The sequence below is a fragment of the Eucyclogobius newberryi genome, unplaced genomic scaffold (genome assembly GCF_026437365.1).
Source record: "Eucyclogobius newberryi isolate DKJ021-1_F unplaced genomic scaffold, fEucNew1.0.hap1 SCAF_22, whole genome shotgun sequence".
NCBI lineage: Eukaryota > Metazoa > Chordata > Actinopteri > Gobiiformes > Gobiidae > Eucyclogobius > Eucyclogobius newberryi.
In genome coordinates this window covers 12028894-12047825 of record NW_027315857.1, presented here as the reverse complement: position 1 = coordinate 12047825, position 18932 = coordinate 12028894, and the positions used below count along the sequence as shown (strand labels likewise).

Genomic DNA, 18932 nt, shown 5'->3' with positions numbered 1-18932 from the left:
TCTCTAGACTCCAGAGTCGAGGGGTCATTCAGAGTCTGCTCACAAGCCCATTTCCCTCTTTGCAGAGGTTTGATCTGCTTCTACTACAGCCAGTGCTGACCTGAGCATCAAGAACACAACAGTGTTGTGCTGTTAGTGGGGAACAAACACTCTGAGGCCGAGGGCAAGAGGGCAAAGGTCTCTGACACTTTTATGGGACTTGGTACTTCATGTGCCCATGTGTAATTCACTATGGCATAAACTTGAATGGGGCAGAACACATTGTATAGCTTTCTGGCTGCATATAGACTATTTTTAGCAGGAAATGCTTAGTCACTAGCTCTGACTCACTGTTGTCTGGGGGGTCAGCTTTACCCCCAGTGTGGACCACAGATGGTCTGGTCAGCACCGCAGTGTAAACATGAAGCACAGCCATCTAAGTCAACTAATTTATTGTTTCAAGTCTTTAAATTTGGCCTGGCAATTCAATAGTTATTATACATAATATATACAAAGCAAACAAAAATGCATTATTGTTTTATCCATCTTGCAGTGAAGGTTGGCAGTGCATTCTTGGCCTTAAACATGGCGTCGGACAGAGCCCAACCGACACAATTCTGCTGATTTTTGTGTTGATCATGTCCTCAGTAGCTCATCTGCGCCAGTACTGTAAACACATTCAGTTTAATTTAGAACACAATAGTTTAACTTCTAAAATATTGTGGCAAAAATGTGAGCTGAAGGAAATCCTACTTGGGCAAACTTGTGAATCTGTTCGACCACTGCAGCAAACAGGGCTCCCACACTCTCATCAATCAGGCTCTGCATGTAGTGGACCGCCTCCTCGTCAGAAAGGTCCAGTCGAAACTTATCTTGTACCTGAAGGGAGCAGATGGCGTCAAAAACATGCGAGTGGTTGGATCAATCTGGTGCAATGACTTTATGGCTCTCACCTTTTTGACAGTCTTGTCAGGCTCAAGAGCAATATCCGGAATATTGGCATCCACCATCAGAGAGAACAAGTTCAGAATCAAGTTAGAGTACCTGTAACGTATTGAGGAGGGCTAGTTTAGCTGTGTGTAATCATTAATTCATGTTCTACTGCTTACTGAAGCGTCTGGAAACAAGCCAAATAGTATAAAGTTCAAAAGCAAGTCTATTAATAACTCTTGACACATTTCCTAGATGCATGCATCCTCTACCTTCTGAGGTGCAGGAAGGCTGTGTAACACTGCTTCCTGAACTCCTGGTACTGCTCACTCTGCATGCCCCCCATCCCCTCCACCATCTCTTTGCTCAGCTTCATGGGTGGGGGAAGGGGCTTGGGGTCTCTGCCCAGGATGTAGCCAAAGTCGATGTGGAAGAGCTTACCTGAAAACACATGGGACCCTCTAGCGTGACCACCCGGACATTTGAATATTGAAGACTTGCTTTGGTTTTATTTCTCCTACCAGTCTTTGTCAGCAGAAGATTGTCTAAGTGTCTATCTCCCACTCCCAGGATGTAGGTGATCACACAGTAGCCAGCTGGGGAAAAAAGAGCAGAGATTGGTTTAAAATTGTAATTGTAGTGCGTAAATGCAGTTTCAAATGAAAGCTGGCGGACACTGACCACAGCTCTTGACATATGTGTCCATCACCTCCGGGCTGATTCCATACGGCCCTTTTTCACTCGGAGCGTGCTTTCTGAAGAAACTCTGCAGATGAATAAAGTACATGTCCATTACAAAATATGCAGTAACTATAATCGATACGCGAACATAAAGCTTACTTGAATATTTCCTTCTGTGGCCAGAACTTCTGCCACAGGTACAGACTGGACAAATTGCATAAAACCTGAAAAAAATGATGATTATTATATTGCAGGATTCATGTTTTTAGAATGCAGCTGTCATTACCATGTTTTGTGCTGGTGGCTAAAACCTTGTACGGCGTCAACTTCAGGTCTAAATTCTCTTTTCTTAACAGCTGCAAGGCCACAGATTCAGTTGGTTATCATCTTTTTGAGCGATACATTTATTTAAAGCTGCATGAAAAGTGCATTCAATATTACCTTGTCCATGAGAGAAATGATTTGAAGTATGAGCTGGTCCTGCCTAAGGTCATCTCCATGTTTGAAGATGACAGGATACATCGCTCCATCTTCAGCCTTGAAAATCAACTTTGCTGGCATCAACGCACTCTGTAATGAAACGAAACGATCAGGAGTGGTCCAAACAAAGTGGTCCCGTTACGCCGGTCCTACCGACGAACTGCTTTTTGATAACTTGCCTTGAACAGAGTGGCCGTCTCTGGCACAATTCCTTTGATTTGAATCTGCGGCTCCAGAGGGAGAGGAATGAGCTCTATGTCTGAGAGGTTCACCTTCTCGTTGTCGGCCAGAAGAGCCTGCAGCCGCTCCGTCTGCGGGACGAGAGGAAGCTGTGTCACGGCACCCGAGATGGGGCAAGTACAGCTTCGAAAGTCGTGTACATTGCCATTATATGTACCTTCTTTTTACGATTCCCGCTTTCTCTTTGAACCGCTTTCATCAGCTGCACCAGTCGGTCCACGAAGGTCTGCTGAGCTGCTAACAGTGATCGCATGACCCTCACGTTCTTATCGCCCTTTAACGTGGAAAAGGATACTCAATTGTAATACTATCAGGATGGTTAAAATACTGCTGCTGTTACATAAAGAAGGACAAGTACACTGAAAAAACAATCAGGTTAAAACCTTTAAAATGGATAACAAGTCAGATTTAAATTGTAACATATAATGAGTAAACGTATCGCGAGAGTTGTAACTATGGTTCTATCTCTGAATCTCGGATGACGGAGGAGAAAATTGTAAATGCAGAATGTTCCAGACCTTGAGCAGCGCCTGGCTGAACCTCCTCATCACGTTCAGGTACATCTCATGTGTTTTTGGATCCCTCAGCTGAGTGTCCTGGTCCTCGCACTCCACGATCACATACCTGGCAACACAAACTACATTAGGCACTTTACTATAGAGTCAGGAGTAAGAGTAGCTTCTTTCATTTGTCCTGTTCTCACCAGTACAGATAATTGGCAAGAGTAGAATTCTTGCAGGCTCTGGAGATGAGGAACGTGCATAAGTCCTGCATCAAGAACAATAATACATTTAAAATCAGATTCATTTTATGACATTGTCAGTTCCTAATATTATAGAAATGTATAAATTTAACAATAAAAAAATGAAACTAAATATAATTGTGCATTCATTTTGCATTTCTTATTGTTTCTTACCTCTAGATTCTCACTATCCCCGCCATCTTTGCCCTTCTGTGGGGCCGCAGATGCCGATGGAGCCGACACAATCTGGGAACTAGAACAAAAAAACAAAGCCAACGTAAACACAAAATAATCTAAAAACATTCAAAACAGTGAGTACGATTTGCTCCTCGTTTTCATAGAATTGTAGTACTCAGCCTGAGTTGTGCCAGGAAAATCAGAATTCCTAGTACAATGCGTTCTTTATAAAACAAATAATGGTATTTTGCAGAAAGCAGCGAGTACAACGGTTTACACCTTCGGTCCAGCTGGACAGAGGACATAGTGCTGACCTGTCCAGAGAAGAGTCATCAGAGAGTCCTTGGCTGTCTCTCTTACTGTCGGGCTCCAGGCCTCCTTGAATATCACTGAAGTTCTCATACTTAAGCGCCTGGACCAACTGCAGGAGGTACATCAGCAGATCCTAAAAATACATGTCAAGAGAAAAGAAACGTCAAGTCCCAGTGAAAATATTGAAGCTGTACATTTATAACTGTCCTTTCAGATGATCACACGCCTGTCACATAATCACATACAGACGTTATTGCATTGTCTGGTTGTTCCACAGTACGATATTAAACTAATCCATCTCCATGGAGACAAGCTGGTGACACCAGGCCAGGTTACAGGTCGGATCTGTGGAGAGCTGAGCCCACACACAGAATGAGTACATGTTTTTAAAAAGGTATTTTTGAGCACTATAAACACTTAAATTTGAATGAATACTGGGACTGCTGCTTCCAACAACATACGCTCGACTTTATTTAAATGTTCTTTCACCTGCAACTTTTTTGTGTTTCATTGTTTCTCTTCCTTTTTAATACATACTTCTATTGTAAAAAATGACAACCCGGCCCTGGATAAAGTGGAAGAAAATGGATGGAGAGGTTTAATGTGGAACATTCCAGGCAAAGCAATCACATCTCTGGAGACAAGCAGATTGGACCTTTCACATATTGAAGTACGTAATAGTACAACCTCATCATCTGCCTGCTGCAGGCGGGTGACAGCATAGCGCCGAACAGTGGGGTTAGTGAAGTGAGAGGACAGAAGCTCCAGAGCATCTTCCACGTCCATGGGCCTCCACTTCCCCAGCAGCTCCAGAGCCTGCTTGGCCTCCTGGGGCAGGTCCCAGTTCACACACTTCAGGAACTTTGTTAATGCCTGCAGCAGGAAACATTCTCTGTATCACACATTTTCTTTATTCCACATTCATCGTCTCAAATCAAGAGCACCCACTTTCTCCTGGTTGGTGAGGTAGTACCTAAACTTCCACACCAGATCCTGTTCTTCAGAGCTCAGCTGTTTGGTTGGGGGGTAGCTCACAATAATCTGTCAGTGGATAATCATATACCATTTAGTCTTTTATGCTGTATGAATGGAGCAAAGTGTTAAACCAGTGAATTGTAGTTTCTTACATTGAGTTGATCTCGTGTAGCAGCATTGGGCTTCAAGTCGTGGTCTGAGGGTCCACTGCGTAGGCTACGAGCCAATTTGTGATGCTTGCTTTCTACCAGATTTTCCTGGTTTAGAAGATTAGGATGAACATAAACAGTCAGACCCAACCTTCAGAATGATAAAAGTCATAAATAATAATCTCTTCACCATCCCCATCTGTGGGTCAGGGACTTTGACAATCTCACAGCTGGTGAGAACGGGCACTGCATCATCTCCATCCTGGTCAATCCAGAAACATAAAATAATTTTGTGTCTAAACTCAGATATGTGAGATATTTAATGAGTTAGTCATATGAAACACACCTTCTCATAGTAAACAATGCTGTATTCCTTGTCATTTGTTTTTACGCGTGGAAACTCAACCATGAGGTACATGAAATTAGAGCTACGTTTTTCCCTCTGCAAAAGATGATAATCACAATGGAGACAACTTGTCGCTCATGAGAAAATTAACCCACCTCATTGATCATTTCAATTTCTCTGAAGGTCAGACGGTCCAGCCAGTCCACCTTCACCATGTGACCCTGTCTATGGGCTTTTGTCAGCTGCACAAGGAGAGAGGGACAAGCGCGAGGTGGTGAATCTACTGTTTTTCACTAAACATTGAAAAATCATCAGCAGAGATCATGCACACGGCAGGTGCCAGCAGACAGTCCAAAGTGGATTTAATACAAGCTTAGTCCAAGTTACAAGCAGGATGGCCACAAATCAGCAGTTTACGGTTAGTGTTTAAAAGATGAATAAATAGTTATAGCCTTCAAAATGTGCCCAGTCCAAGACACAGTGAAACATAGTACTAACTTGTCTACAAATAATTGGACAATCTTTCTGCTGTGTGATACATACACATCACCCTCTCATCCCCATAGAAAAAATATCATTAAATAAAGGGTTCAATCAAAATCAAAATAAAATGGGTTTTGTGTGGTTGACTACACATACATGAACCTGTACATACAAGTGTTTCCAGCAGCTTCCAAGCCAAACTGTATTTACAAATTAACTCATCTACTTTCAATCCAAAGCAGGAACAACATTATGGTAAAAAGATCTACTATGTATTAATTTGCAAATACATTTGGTCTTGTCCACACACACACAACTCCTCCTGTACTCACATCCCTGAGTACCTCCATGTCAGGACCCTGGAACAAATGATGCTTCAGACAAAGCAGCCCATCAACAATGTCCACTTAACTCCATCATTTCTTGCACCACTCACTACCACATCCTCCGTCAGCCCACTGCTGCTCCTTTCAAGTATCTGGCTCCCGTTTGTTCTTTGGTACTGTACCTTGGCCAGTCGGCCCATTTGGTCCTCTGCCAGGCTGCTGCTGGTGCGTCCTGGGGTTGTGGTGGGCTCTCCTCCGTCCCCTTCCACTCCAGGCCAAACTTTAAGGTCATGCATGCCTTGCCTGAACATACTGAAATGAGACAATGGTGTGAGTGTGAGCGTGATACAGATGTGATATAATAAAGAACCATTGTTACATTGTTGAGTCCCTGGTTGAAACTAGACTCACTACAGCATGTATTACTTGAGCAAGTGGTCTTAAGGTTTCCATACAGTAATGACTCACCCATATTTGCCAAAAAGGGTGACAGTGGTTCCTCCCACAGGAACAGCCTTCCCTGGGCCATAGATGTCCCACACGGTGAGGGCCACCTGGGCGCTCTGAGGCAGGTCAGGGTATTTGACCGGCAACCGCAGCCATTCATTCCAACTAAACCACGACAGTATTAACACAGAGGACCGTGAAAAAGACATGCTACATCTCATCTTTGTTTTTAAAGTGTTATCACAATGTGAATCTTGCAATATTATATTTATTGTGATATCTTGAAAAGAATTGCAGAAAATACTTTTTTCTTTTAAATTGTATTGATTTATAAATAAATCAGAAATAGTGATTAAAAATAAGTGCTTAAAAACAAGTTATGTTTGGGTTATTGTTAACATCCCTAATCTTTGGTGTACTCACTTCCAGCGTGTGCTAAAGGCTTTGTATGATGTGCGAACAGGAAGAGCCAAAGGCTTTCCTTCTGCAAACACCTGACAGGTGACGTAGAGGTCGGAGCAGTTCTCTTGATAGAGGCCAGAGAAGCGCAGCAAAGGGTCCTCCAGCAGGGCTTTGTAGCTCTTCTGCTCTCGCTTCCCTTCTAAACTGCCTCTGGAAAGAAGAGGAACAACAATATTGTTAGATGAGGTCATTAGATGCTGTAGTGGCTAAAAGAAATAATTGGGACATTTAAACCTGATCATATTTGCCAGTATGAAAACAAATCCTAGTGTTTTAATATTAGTTTGATTGCATGGATAAGTCCTGTTTCATAGCTAGTTAATTAAATACTTTTTGTTGCTGTTGTTGTTGTTGAGTGCTAAGCGTGTGACTTTAATTGAGTCATGATCAGTTCCATACTCCATGACATTGCTTGAGGCTGAAGGCAAAAGGAAAAACAAAGGAACTCCTCACAAATCAAACAAAATATCTGACAGCTGTGATGCTATTTTTTTTAGTGGCGGAAATACATCGGCTCTGAAAGTTTATAGGACAGCTGTCTATATTGAGTTGGCAAGAAATGTGCGAGAAAACAAAATAGTCAAAACTAGATTTGTCAGGAACCATTTCTAAAATTAGACAACAGTGACAAAACACTTGACACTCTCAGAGTAGTGTAATGTAATATTTCTCCTTATTTTTGGCTGTCATGTGTCTCAAACCAGGACAACATCCTGTCATCACAATCACAAGATGGATCTTCACTGTGGCATAACACTTACATCTTTAGTTGAACGTTGATATCCAAGTCACAACTGTAAACATAATTAAATTTGTCAGTGTCCATCTTCCGACTGCTGAACACTAGATTTTACCCAAGACCCGTCGACTTCAGCATGAAAGCCCGGGCCCCTGGAGCCTGTGTTTGCTAGGCCTCGGATCATAGACTCTGCAGCTCACTGCCTGGAGCCATCCACAGAGAACCCAAAGGATTACACGATAAAATACAAACACAACGGCAAGTGTCCGCATTTACAGTATATACATTGTTTCAGCGACTGTCCGTTCGCCGGACATGATTTGGTGTTTTAGCAAACAACAACAGAGCCGCTACAGAAGTGGACAGCTCAGGGAAACATAGTTGATCACCGAATTACAAACGCGTGTAGCGCATAGTAAAAGCATCTGTGTCACGTGGCTCTGCTGGTGTGGTCTGATTACGAAGGAGGAAGTGGAGGAAACAGGGCGGGTCCATGAGGGCGGGCCTTACGTCTGCTTAAAGGAGCTGATGAATAAAATAAATACGCCTAATAATAATTATTATTATAATAATTATATATTATAATAACAATTGAAACTGAAATAGTTTCAATAGTTGATATTATTCTTAGCATCTTGAGAACTTACAACAGTGCATAATTAAATAAAGGGATATATTTAAAAATAAAAATAATCACATTTTATTTTGGGTTCATTTTGTAATAAATTAATGAAGGTAATAATTATCACATTGGTGACTGCATATAACCAATGCATAAATATGTCATTTGGCCCCCTTTGTAAAAGATCATGGAAGTTTTTGGACTGAATAAAAGTAGAAGTTGGACAAATCACAAGGCAACTGTTATCTCAGAAGAATCTAAGAATTATGACTTCATAGTAACTATAGCAAACCACTCTGTTACCAATTAAAAATCTCCTTCCTCCAATAAAGTGCATACACCATAAAGTTTGAGAGGCGTGAGATCGGAAAATCCTCTGGTTTAATAGTTTCAACCCTCTTGTCTTTGGTGTTGATGACAGCTACTTGTCATGTCGGGTGTGACTGAACTTCATCAGAATTGTACAACACCCAGTGGCCTAAGAGGTCAACCACACCCAAGGAACAAAAGGGCACCTTCCTGCCGTAAAACTATAAATCAGAGATATCATTTAACTGTAGAGTACATGAACGCTCTTTGTAAATACAATCTGGAAGTTTGGCAATGATGACTCACAGAAATGTTGAATGGTGAGGGGCCTCTGGCCTCCGGTTGAGTGCAAATTCTGGATGTATGCATCTTCGCTTTTTGTCCAAGTTATGTGTTTTTTACTACACACAAAGGCCATTCACTTTGAAAACCTCTGGAAGTATTCGAACAAATCAAAAGGACCAGCTGAATATACTTTGAGAAGAATGATCAGCCATGAATAAAACATGTCAGTTTACCGTTATGAAAAACAAGAAGACTGGAGAGGATTTTTTTTATTTTTTTTTTAAATTGTATTTTAATTAAATTTATGTCTTGGACATACATTTGATTAATTGTAACAGCAGAATTCTACCCTTTACATGCATGCATCATGGGGCAAAACATGACATAAAAAAGATCTTTTATTTAAATTAGAATCAGTTTTTTTATTTCCATCTCGCTCATAAATTTGGCCTCTTCCACCTCCTTAACCCCACACACTCCCCTCTGTTCGAACCTTTCTCTTAGTCACCAAATGGATGTGTCATTGTTTCTATCACTTTGGAGGTTCATGCCCATTGAAGCGCATCGAGGTGATCTCCAGAATGCCACAACTGCGCCAAGTCGTTCCCCCATGTATGCTACTGACCGGGGCAAGCCTGTGGGCCACATGCTGCAGCGGACCACTCCTCCACACCACCACCGCACAGCCAGCCCAGGATAGGTATAAATTTAGGACTGTGAGACAAGAGACTCTGAAAGAACCAAGACAAGATGAAGCTTACAGGCACCAACTGGACACTGGCTGTGATCAGCTTTTTTCTGTGGAGCAGCGGATCTGCAGCACCCACTGAGTGTTACATCAACCTCAGAGGTACGGCATCACACTCTGGAAATTGATTTCATTGACAGATGAATTTGTCTCTCAGTGCCCTCTGTTATTTCAGCCTTATGCGTGTTTGAGGGGAAACACTATGTACTTGGTGAAACCTGGATGGACGACGCTTGCATGCAGTGCACCTGTCTGCACCCTGTAGGGGTGGGCTGCTGTGAGACGTAAGTCAAGACGCTTTTGTTTAAGCATGCCTTCTAGCTTACAGGCATGTTTAAAGCTAAAATTAGACATGGTACTATTATTCATTTTGAATGAATAAGGAATGCAAGTGACCAATTCAGCTCCATTTAGTGGTTTGTGTGTTTCTTACAGCAGCGATCCCCAACCTTTTTTCCCTCATAAGAATTGGTCCGATCACAAGATTTTTTTTCAGGGACCGGTTGAAGGAGGCAGAGCCAGTAACAACAGTGTACAATGTGTACATATAATTTTTAAAATACCTTATTACATACGTTTGCTTTTTATTAAATTAATTGGATCAATATTTTCATGGTGAAAAAATATAGAATATTGGGACAAATAATAAAACATTGTAAAACATAGGTTACATTGGCCTCTGGGGAGGGGTAGTAGATGGCCCCTGGCCTGGCCCGGTGGTTGGGGACCCCTGGTTTACAGTACACAGGAGCTTGAGAGGGCAGACAAAAGTTAAGTGGTCAGAACATTATAACCTTATTAATTACTAAGAAAGAGTATATATTATTGCACGGTATTTGTCAATGTTGTTTTATTGTAATTGTTTACTTTTAGCTAATGTTTTGATATCGATACTAAGCTTTTCCCCCCAAGGGTTTCAATAGTGTTTAGGTTTACCTTCTCTTGATTGATTTGGAATCATCTTCCATGTTTGTCAGGGCCCATCGGCCGGTGGACTTCCCTGCGTGGTGTGTGGTTCGGGTGGAGCCAGTCACGTGTAAAGTGTCCCTGGTCCAAACGGCGGATCCCCGCCTGCCCTGCTACCCTGACGACCAACAGGATCCCAGCCATGGGTCACTCCCGTTGCAGCAGCAGCAGCAGCAGCAGCAGCAGCAGCAGCTCAAAAAGTAGACAAATCAGCTTGCTTCCCTGTTAACAGGGACGAATTCATTCAAACGCATTGAGGTTAAAAACGATAAGTGATCAGTTCATAATGTAGAGTGCAACACACTTACCAGAAGTAAACAGCTATCGCAGTACCGTAGTTTTATACCATGATTGAGGAAACATTGAATGCTACTCTTTTTCATTTTTCAACAGCTAAAGGAAATTACATTTGATTTTTAGAAAACTACTAGAAAATGTAAATACCGTATAAGCATATTTGTTCTGTAATATATGTAAAATGTAACAGTGGATCTTAAATGCATATTGATTTAATCAAAAAATAAAAACAAAAGTGATTACTTTCATGTGCATGAAAATTGTAATAATTTCTCCCATAAAATATACCTAAATGTACAGGTGTCTTAATCTCAAACTAAATCATAAGTAGGAAACATGATCTATGACATAACAACTTAGCAACAACAAATACAAATATATATATCGGCCCAAATGGTAAGAGTCAATGGTGAGATGCAGATTACGGAACAGGCATATAATACTGTACATTGCTGTATTATCTTGCATATCCAAGCTTAATTTCCCAAAGAACAAAGTCAAATGTTGATGCTGTTGGTCCCTGTGAACTGGGACACATGGGAAGCCAGGGTTGGGTTTGTGGGCAGTACTTTAATGGGAAGATTCCAGCTGAAAGTGTCCACATCAACATGTTCTGCCCCGGACCAAACGGTGATCTCTGATTGATTCTGCTGCACCACTGGTGGTTCCATTGGCTCTCGAGCAGTGACAAACTCAAAGTGTAGACGCCACCTCAGGGTCACTGCATAAACAGGTATTGGTGTATTAAAACTGACCAACTTTGTAGGCATTACTAAATGTAAAGTTTCTATGTTATGTTTTGAGCTTTTTAATGGTGTTACAATACATATTTGATGAAAACACATACCTATATCTGTGCTGAAGCCAGGTGTGACATTGAGGGGAATGGGGAGGGAGAAGTGGCTGGATGCTGTATGTAGGCATGACTCTAGATGACGTCCGTGTCCTGTGACGCTAGTGGCTTGTCCAGGTCGTCGCTGATACTGCTGATGAATTTCCTCTTCACTTTGAAGACTCACCGAATACTGGGGCGAAGAATAAACAAAAAGTTAGACGCAGAAATTAAAATTGTAAATGTCAGTTATGGTTTGAAGTTGGAATATAAAAGGATGATCCAAATATACTGTACCTGTAAACACGGAATGTCACCCTCCGCAAAATTAAATGTGCCTATGATGTCCTCCCCAATCCGATAAATGGTTTTGAAGATGCAGAACTTTGCCACCTTTCCACGCATATTAGTAATATTAAACATATCTAGGGAAAAAGCAAAAAAGCATTTTCATTTTGACTACCGGTATATTTTATTGCAGAAACCGTTTCAAGGGATCTGGACAATGTTTAGTGAGCGAGTACATCAACTACATTTTAAGCAACAAACTTGTTGACTCACGGTGACATCGTCTAGAGGTAGTGACCATTAACAAGTCAAGTGCCCTTTCCAATGGCCGAGCGTCTCTCCGACTGACGTCTTCTTCTTCCAAGAAAGGGTTGGAGGGTGAAACCTCATCTTCTTGTGTAAATGGCGGTTCTGGCATGCCTTTAAAATTGATTCCCAATGTGTCAAATTGTTATTATATTTTTAGTACAACATGACCAAATATGAACTTTGTCTCATTAGAAAAAAAAACTCACCCTGCAGAACGAGTACTCTGAAAGGAACTCGAAGAAGTTTGATGGGAGAATTTACTCTCTGACAACCAATTGTTAGTTTGTACACATATTTGACTGCCTGACCACGGAAGCTTGGTGGGCCATCAACAGGTACAACCTCGCTGTAAGAATCTAAACCATGATGGTGTTGATGGCGAAAACAAGAAGACATGATGGTGAAATATGAAGGATGGTGAATTATAAAGAATGGTGAAATACTTACAAGTTTTACTCTCTCCAGGGTCCAGCCGGAGGTCACAGAATAATATTTTTGGTGGCGTGTCCAGCACACACTGCCCTCGTTCTCCTAATGAGGAAATGCACAAGGAGGTTGTTAAAATCCATACACAGCACAAACGACACTCTTCTGCATGTGAAACAACCTCTGCTTGGGATGAGGACAGTGTCATTCTCAGCCTGGACGTCCTGTTTGTTGCCCTGCTGTGGAAGAGCCACTCTGCCTTCACTAGCATGGAACTGACAGTGGATTTGAGCGCTGGCCCAGGCTAACATCTCACTGAAAACACCACATTTAGTTAAACACGTTGTAACTTAAATGATACAACAGTGGGTAGGTAGTGGATCACCGGTACCTAGTGGCACACGTGGAGAGGTGGGACATGGGGTTGGTGAATGTTATGAGACACTCCATAAGTTCCCCTGCCAGAAACACTGGGCCCCGAGCCATAGAGGCGACCACCTCAATCATCTGTCACAAAAGATTATAACATCAGAATACAGAAAGTAACTTCACACAAAAAAATTGCAAAAAACATGGACAGAAATGATTGCCTGCGATGGATTGGCGTAGTTACCTTGCGTGGATCTATCCCAGGCCCTGGAGAGTTAATTTGACATCTCTGCTCAGACCTAACGTAAATAGTTATAACGCGACATTTATAGCGGCGTTCAGGTCCACCAATCAAAAACAAGTGAGCTACATTGATGCTAGTCCATGAAGAAATCTAAACTACATACGCATGATTTAAATTGGCTGCGATTTATTAAGTCCGAAAACAAACAAACATCCACTGTTTTGGTCGGCCATTTCTAGAGTAGAGTAAACCGTGGCAGAAGAGTTTTCCATTTTAATAAAAAGGGGACGAAAAATACGCAAAGGACAAACAATTTGGCATTAACTGTGAATTCAAATTAAGTACAATAAGTTATCATTACAGCATAGGTGTTTTAGTGATTTTTACGTCAAGTTTCAATAACATGTCGTATATAACCGTCTCATAAATAAATGTTGAAATTAACCACCCCTAAATTGAATGGTTTGCCCCAACAATGTCCACGCGTGGTACTTTTACCTATAATTTGTCTGTCAGGCATTGTCATGTGTTGCGTTTAGTATAGTTTGCAGGTCATAAACACTAAACAAGACACACGCGTGTTGTATGGTATTAACGTATTTATTTGTATTGTTTGATGCTGATGTTGACTGTGTAATATCTTATCTTATCTTAATAAGATTTGTTCAGTAAACGCCTGCAGGGTCAAACTATAGTCATAATGTATCTAATGCATGTAAATGATTTGCGTGCAAGTTTGCGTAGCGGTAAAGAAATGGAGTTAGGAGCGTCGCTGGGCTCCTGCAAGAATATAATAGATCCATGGGCTCCTGTCCACGCTCAATCCAGTAGATGCACGGCTGCCGGCGACCATTGAAAGCAACGACAACAACGGAAGTAACTCCAGGAATCACGGTGGGTGGCGGTAATGTAACACTTGAATACCAGCCGTCATAAAACAATAAAGAAGAAGAAGAAGCTTTGACCATCCACAGGAAAAGCCAATGGAAAAAACCTCCGGAGCAACACGATAACCCCTTTTTCAATTGTGTGAAAGTATTTCACAGTGTTTTGATTTTCACGTTAAACTTATTAGCCTTAAAACAGTTGGTGCAATTACAATATAGGCTTGACTGCAGATCAAATTCAGTGACCTTTTTGAATACTTTGCAATATTATAATGCGATTGGTGTCCTGTTTGTTTTTATAGTTGCTCCAGTCAAGTCACCCGGACCGCTGCACTTCCTGATACAAGGCTTCAATCAATCCAGTACATCCAGGCTGACGACATTCAAGTCAAATCTGCACACCCCTCCAGGGACATTTCTTAGGCTTAGGCTGTAATAATAAGTTTATATCACACAAGAACTACATTCCAATGCAGACATCTCCTTTCATTTCCTAATACTGAAGACACGATTTTCTAAAGACAATAAGGCAATGACTTGGCTTTTGCTTGAATACTAGACACCTGCCACGCTGATTTAAATCTGGTTTTACACCAACCTGATTCCTCTTGGACCACAGCTAAAATGACAGACTGGGGTGAGAAATCCACTGCAGACCTCATGAGCACTTATGTTGCCAAAGATTCAGGCTTTGGAGTGCCCAAGGAGGGCTGGAGAATCTGCTTGGCGCACGAGTTCAAGGAAAAGAGGAAACCTTTTCAAGCTAAAGATGTGTCGCTGTCCCATATCTTTGAGCACGTTGGCCTTGGAATCAGGTAAAATGTTTTGGCGTATTTGAGGTTGTTTGACCAATTCTCAGTCTTTTTTCCCCCCAAGGTATAATACATTTAATAGCACAAATATTATTATGCAAACAACTACAATAAGAGGACACCCCTGCATAAGCCATAGCAAGCTTCTTTCTCTTGGATCCAGTCTCATGTTTCTACACCTGCAGCGTTGTGAGATTATCAAGGCCATGTTTGAACAAAGTTGTTTGTCTAAGGCGTTGGAGATTATAACTTTTGTGGTCATTATTTATCAACCCCATTATTTCTTAACTACAACATTTTTGATTAACCTCACTCAAACACATTTTAATACAGATTTTTTTTTCCCTGATGTGTGTGCGTGACAGACTTTAGTGTTTGACAAACAACATAACACTGACTATTGTACAAGTTGGTACGGCTTCATATGCCTATTCATGTTTCTCTATTGTCATTTTCCTGCACAGGTCTATGTGGAGGTTTTGTCCACATAATAGTTCTGCACAGAGCAGTAAAAAGTGTTTGAAAAGCCAGGTTCAAATTGCAATTTAAGTAAAATAAATTTCAATTTAATTTAATTTTAATACATTGTGAGAATCTGGAAAAAGGTATTCTTTGGTTTAAAACAAATGGCATTTCAGAAAAGAATTACAATTTATATAATAATGAGCTTTTTCACTTTTTAATGCTTCATGATATTTGTGAAGAGCATAAGTAATATACAACTATTAAACTGTGGACCCATGTCTTGCCGCACTGCTGCTGTTCTATTTTCTGTGCAGCAAATTAGCAGCCAGTAGACAGTGCCTCAGACAAGCACACGCACAATAAAGTGACTGTGACCTCAACTTGGCCTCACGTCAGCTCGGCCTGAAACCTGTTCATTATTAATATTTGAACAACCAAATCCACCACTCTGCACACATGTTGCTTTTTGTTTGCCCTGAGCTCTAATCCTGTGCTCCTTTCTGCCTACTGTTTGATATTTGGATTATTTCACTTTTCAATGTAGGTATCTAAAATGGTGGTACAAAAAGACCCAGGTGGAAAAGAAGGCCCCCTTTATCGACATGTTTGGAGCTCAGCCATTACGTCAGATTTATGGTTGGTTCAAGTTTTTCAATTGTAATCTTCTTTTAATGATCAGTTATCCTTCTGGTATCATGCTTTACATTTCTCCAAATTAATTGATATGCAAATGTTATCTGACTTTGCATGGCTGCTAGTCATTGAAAAACGTATCTCTCCTCATCCGTTCACCCTGATTTACAGGTGTTCCACTTGGTGGTATCGGAGGAGGGACCATCACCAGAGGATGGAGGGGGGAGTTTTGCAGGTGGCAGCTTAACCCTGGCATGTACACCTACAAAACTGTTACAGCCAATCAGGTAGGTCAAATGTCTGAAAATAGCATAGCAATATCTTTGCTTATTATACAATTATACTCCTGTGGAAATAGACAAACCTTATACACTTACTCAAACTGCTGCTGTCTATGCTATGTCTAACTATGCTGTCTTATTCTAATGATTAACTTTAACCCACTTAATTTTCAAATTTGTAAAAAAGAGCCATGCGAGTCACTCTATGACCCTTTGGACAGTTTTCACTTTTGTTTCTGAAGAAGCTGATCTAACGTTGTGCTAGTTGCCAAAAAAATCAGTGCATGCAATAGTAATGATATGTCAAATTGTTTGAGAGAGCGAGGAATGAGTTAGAAAGTTTTAAATGCCTATTTCCTTATTTCACTGTTTGAAAATTAGGCACCCCTGCTTTAATTATATTGAGAGATACAGACAAAGTAACAAATGACTTGCATTATAAATTTACATTTGCCTTACTACTATGCATTTGTGTTTCAATGTTTTTCTATTAAATTTGGTCTCTCAGTTTACAGTGTGTTTGCGGCGTGGCGGACAAACCCTGTACCAGCAGGTGTTGTCAGTGGAGCGGCCACCCACCTTACAAGGCTGGAACTGGGGCTATTGTGGAGAATACGCCTTCTACCACGCCCTGTACCCCAGGGCCTGGACAGTCTATCATTTGCCAGGGCAAAATGTCACTCTCACTTGCCGGCAAGTCTCTCCAGTCATCCCACATGATTATAAGGTAATTTATTTCTGGGTTTAGTGAGGTTAATGCAGGAGCATCAAGCATTGTTGTCTGAAGACAAGACCAGGAGTGGTGCATTATACATAGGAGGTCAGGAAACTGCAGATGAATGTGTATACTTGTGTAGTGTGTCTAAATGCATGGTTTGTCCATCCATCCATCCATCCATCCATGTTATTCCTCAAGCCTGTCTGGGCGCCGCCATACAACGTAATCCTTTTTACAGTTGTTTTAGTTAACTGTTTTAGCTGCTGACCTCGAGAGAAAATAAGTCCTATACAGACTAAAAAGCTATTTCACACAAATCAATCTACTTTATAGCACATTTTAGTGGCAAGACTTTTCCCTCATTCTCCATTTAAACCAACGGAGTTCCTGCTGGACCCGGAAGTGCAATTACAATGGGGAAAAGAGGGAAGAAGTGAGCGAGGCGGAATAAGGTCAATAGACATTTTCAATACATTTAAAAAATGACATTTTCCTTATTTTATTGTTGGACTGCCTATCAAACAAAATAAATTGAAAAAAAAAATCTGTTTTATGACATCAGAATCAGAATGAGGTTTATTGCCACTGTCGATGAACAAAATTCACAAACATCGGAACTTGTCCTGGTGATTCGATGCAACACAAACAACAAAACATTGAACAATGAATACAAAAACATGAACTTGATATTATGTTCTGTATTATATCTGTATGTGTGTGTGTACTTGTCTTGCCTTTATCCCAACAGGACTCGAGTCTGCCGGTAGCCATATTTGTATGGGACATTGAGAACAAGAATGATTTTGATCTGGAAGTCTCCATAATGTTTACTCTGGTTAATGGGTCAGGCCATAAAAGTGACAAGAGTGGGGGGCACTGGAATGAGCCCTTTCACCTGGAGAAGGAGGGCGAGGCTGTGTCTGGGGTTCTGCTGCATCACTGTCCCGCGGTCAATCCTTACACACTGAGTGTTGCAGCAAGAGAACAGGTTAGACTCAAAACCCTCACAAGGGAGATGACAATGGCCCTTTTCATGAAGCAGATTTATTATATTCAACAAGATTTCAGTGTAAACGCAAAGCGCTCAGGGGCACTGAATTAACCCTTGCTGTGTTTGTAGGTAGATCGAGAGGTGAGTTACCAAACGGCCTTCAGCCCAAACGGGACATGTAGCAGCCTGTGGACTGACCTCATCACTGATGGACGCCTTGACTCTCCCACAGGTCAAATTAAAACATTAATCCTATTCTTGCTTTATAAAGCTTCATGTGTTGAACCATCGTTCAATATAAAATAATCCAATCCCATTTTTTCTTTATTATTTTACAGTATCTAATAATATGTAATTACATTATTAAGGAGTACAGTTAGGAGTTAAAGGGGTTGAGTTACATGTAATTACTTTTGAAGTTCATGAGGTTAATGGTGTGTTATATAACACATTTGGAATTAGATTTAGCTGAAAAAAAGTTTTTATTACTTATGGAAACTTTGATTAACCCTAGGCTCTAGTCCTCCCACGTCTAAAGGGGAAAAAGTGGCAGCAGCTCTGGCTGTGGGCTGCTCTGTGCCTGCTCAGGGCCATAACTCTCTAGAGTTCTGTCTGGCCTGGGACATGCCCAAAATAATGTTTGGCTCCAGGGAGAGGCAACATGTCAGGTACTGAATATTCAAAACAACATTCTTCTGAACTGAAAGTTGCTAAAACAGATTTCATATATGTTTTTAGGAGATACACGCGTTATTTTGGGATGAAAGGCGATGCATGTCCCATACTCAGTCACTATGCGCTAACACACTACAAACAGTGGGAGAAGAGCATTGAGGAGTGGCAGGAACCTATACTTCAAGACAGGTACTCCACAATGGATTACAAACTGGAATTTGTGCATTACTTCAACTTCAGGCACCTTTTATCTTCTCTCGTGCCTCTAGTGGGTTGTTAGGACTGGGAAATTAGTGAATTTAAAAAA

The 18932-nt window shown here is 41.1% G+C and overlaps 4 protein-coding genes across 5 annotated transcripts in view; 2 read left to right on the top strand and 2 right to left on the bottom strand.

Moving 5' to 3' along the window:
* Window positions 1-414: 414 nt before the first annotated feature.
* pik3c3 (phosphatidylinositol 3-kinase, catalytic subunit type 3) lies at window positions 415-7848 on the bottom strand. Of its 2 annotated transcripts, XM_072458553.1 has the most exons (26): window positions 7491-7848; window positions 6691-6879; window positions 6289-6432; window positions 6003-6132; window positions 5827-5853; window positions 5167-5253; window positions 5012-5107; window positions 4856-4927; window positions 4669-4773; window positions 4490-4582; window positions 4229-4414; window positions 3544-3674; window positions 3227-3305; window positions 3014-3078; window positions 2829-2934; window positions 2468-2584; window positions 2250-2381; window positions 2032-2160; window positions 1877-1946; window positions 1750-1814; window positions 1591-1675; window positions 1431-1505; window positions 1182-1350; window positions 933-1023; window positions 733-858; window positions 415-646 (listed from the first exon to the last, which is right to left on the bottom strand). In XM_072458553.1, exons 1-26 carry the CDS (start codon window positions 7553-7555, stop codon window positions 632-634), a joined length of 2649 nt encoding a protein of 882 aa, XP_072314654.1. In that variant the 5' UTR covers window positions 7556-7848; the 3' UTR covers window positions 415-631. The 2 variants fall into 2 exon arrangements, with proteins under 2 accessions (XP_072314654.1, XP_072314655.1); XM_072458554.1 differs by lacking the exon at window positions 5827-5853 and having other exon boundaries at window positions 7491-7847.
* A 1575-nt stretch (window positions 7849-9423) lies between these two features.
* On the top strand, window positions 9424-10889 carry msmp1 (microseminoprotein, prostate associated 1). The gene is made up of 3 exons (XM_072459026.1): window positions 9424-9534; window positions 9608-9716; window positions 10410-10889. Exons 1-3 carry the CDS (start codon window positions 9435-9437, stop codon window positions 10600-10602), a joined length of 402 nt encoding a protein of 133 aa, XP_072315127.1. The 5' UTR covers window positions 9424-9434; the 3' UTR covers window positions 10603-10889.
* Window positions 10890-11122: 233 nt separating this feature from the next.
* Window positions 11123-13259, bottom strand: rgp1 (GP1 homolog, RAB6A GEF complex partner 1). Its single transcript, XM_072459025.1, has 9 exons — window positions 13164-13259; window positions 12942-13057; window positions 12732-12865; window positions 12572-12655; window positions 12331-12480; window positions 12089-12235; window positions 11825-11952; window positions 11543-11720; window positions 11123-11416 (listed from the first exon to the last, which is right to left on the bottom strand). The coding sequence occupies exons 2-9, from the start codon at window positions 13055-13057 to the stop codon at window positions 11193-11195; spliced, it is 1161 nt and encodes a 386-aa protein (XP_072315126.1). The 5' UTR covers window positions 13164-13259; the 3' UTR covers window positions 11123-11192.
* Window positions 13260-14518: 1259 nt separating this feature from the next.
* The window catches only part of gba2 (glucosidase, beta (bile acid) 2), a 173270-nt gene continuing 168856 nt past the window's right edge, over window positions 14519-18932 (top strand). Inside the window, exons 1-8 of the mRNA XM_072459126.1 lie at window positions 14519-14865; window positions 15872-15963; window positions 16132-16247; window positions 16750-16968; window positions 17708-17947; window positions 18080-18182; window positions 18465-18618; window positions 18689-18814. Of these exons, the coding sequence (XP_072315227.1) occupies window positions 14675-14865; window positions 15872-15963; window positions 16132-16247; window positions 16750-16968; window positions 17708-17947; window positions 18080-18182; window positions 18465-18618; window positions 18689-18814 (1241 nt within the window). The 5' untranslated portion in view covers window positions 14519-14674. The remainder of the gene's footprint in view (window positions 14866-15871; window positions 15964-16131; window positions 16248-16749; window positions 16969-17707; window positions 17948-18079; window positions 18183-18464; window positions 18619-18688; window positions 18815-18932) is intronic.

Coding starts and splice junctions, on each gene's coding strand:
- pik3c3 (XM_072458553.1), bottom strand. CDS start 7,555: ATGGACACTGACAAATTTAATTATGTTTACAGTTGTGACTTGGATATC. Junction 4,928..5,011: donor GCATTGTTTACTATGAGAAG/GTGTGTTTCATA, acceptor TGGATTGACCAG/GATGGAGATGATGCAGTGCC. Junction 4,415..4,489: donor ACCTCACCAACCAGGAGAAA/GTGGGTGCTCTT, acceptor TTCCTGCTGCAG/GCATTAACAAAGTTCCTGAA.
- msmp1 (XM_072459026.1), top strand. CDS start 9,435: ATGAAGCTTACAGGCACCAACTGGACACTGGCTGTGATCAGCTTTTTT. Junction 9,535..9,607: donor GTGTTACATCAACCTCAGAG/GTACGGCATCAC, acceptor CTGTTATTTCAG/CCTTATGCGTGTTTGAGGGG. Junction 9,717..10,409: donor GGGGTGGGCTGCTGTGAGAC/GTAAGTCAAGAC, acceptor CATGTTTGTCAG/GGCCCATCGGCCGGTGGACT.
- rgp1 (XM_072459025.1), bottom strand. CDS start 13,057: ATGATTGAGGTGGTCGCCTCTATGGCTCGGGGCCCAGTGTTTCTGGCA. Junction 12,481..12,571: donor CCCTGGAGAGAGTAAAACTT/GTAAGTATTTCA, acceptor ATCATGGTTTAG/ATTCTTACAGCGAGGTTGTA. Junction 12,236..12,330: donor CAGAGTACTCGTTCTGCAGG/GTGAGTTTTTTT, acceptor TCAATTTTAAAG/GCATGCCAGAACCGCCATTT.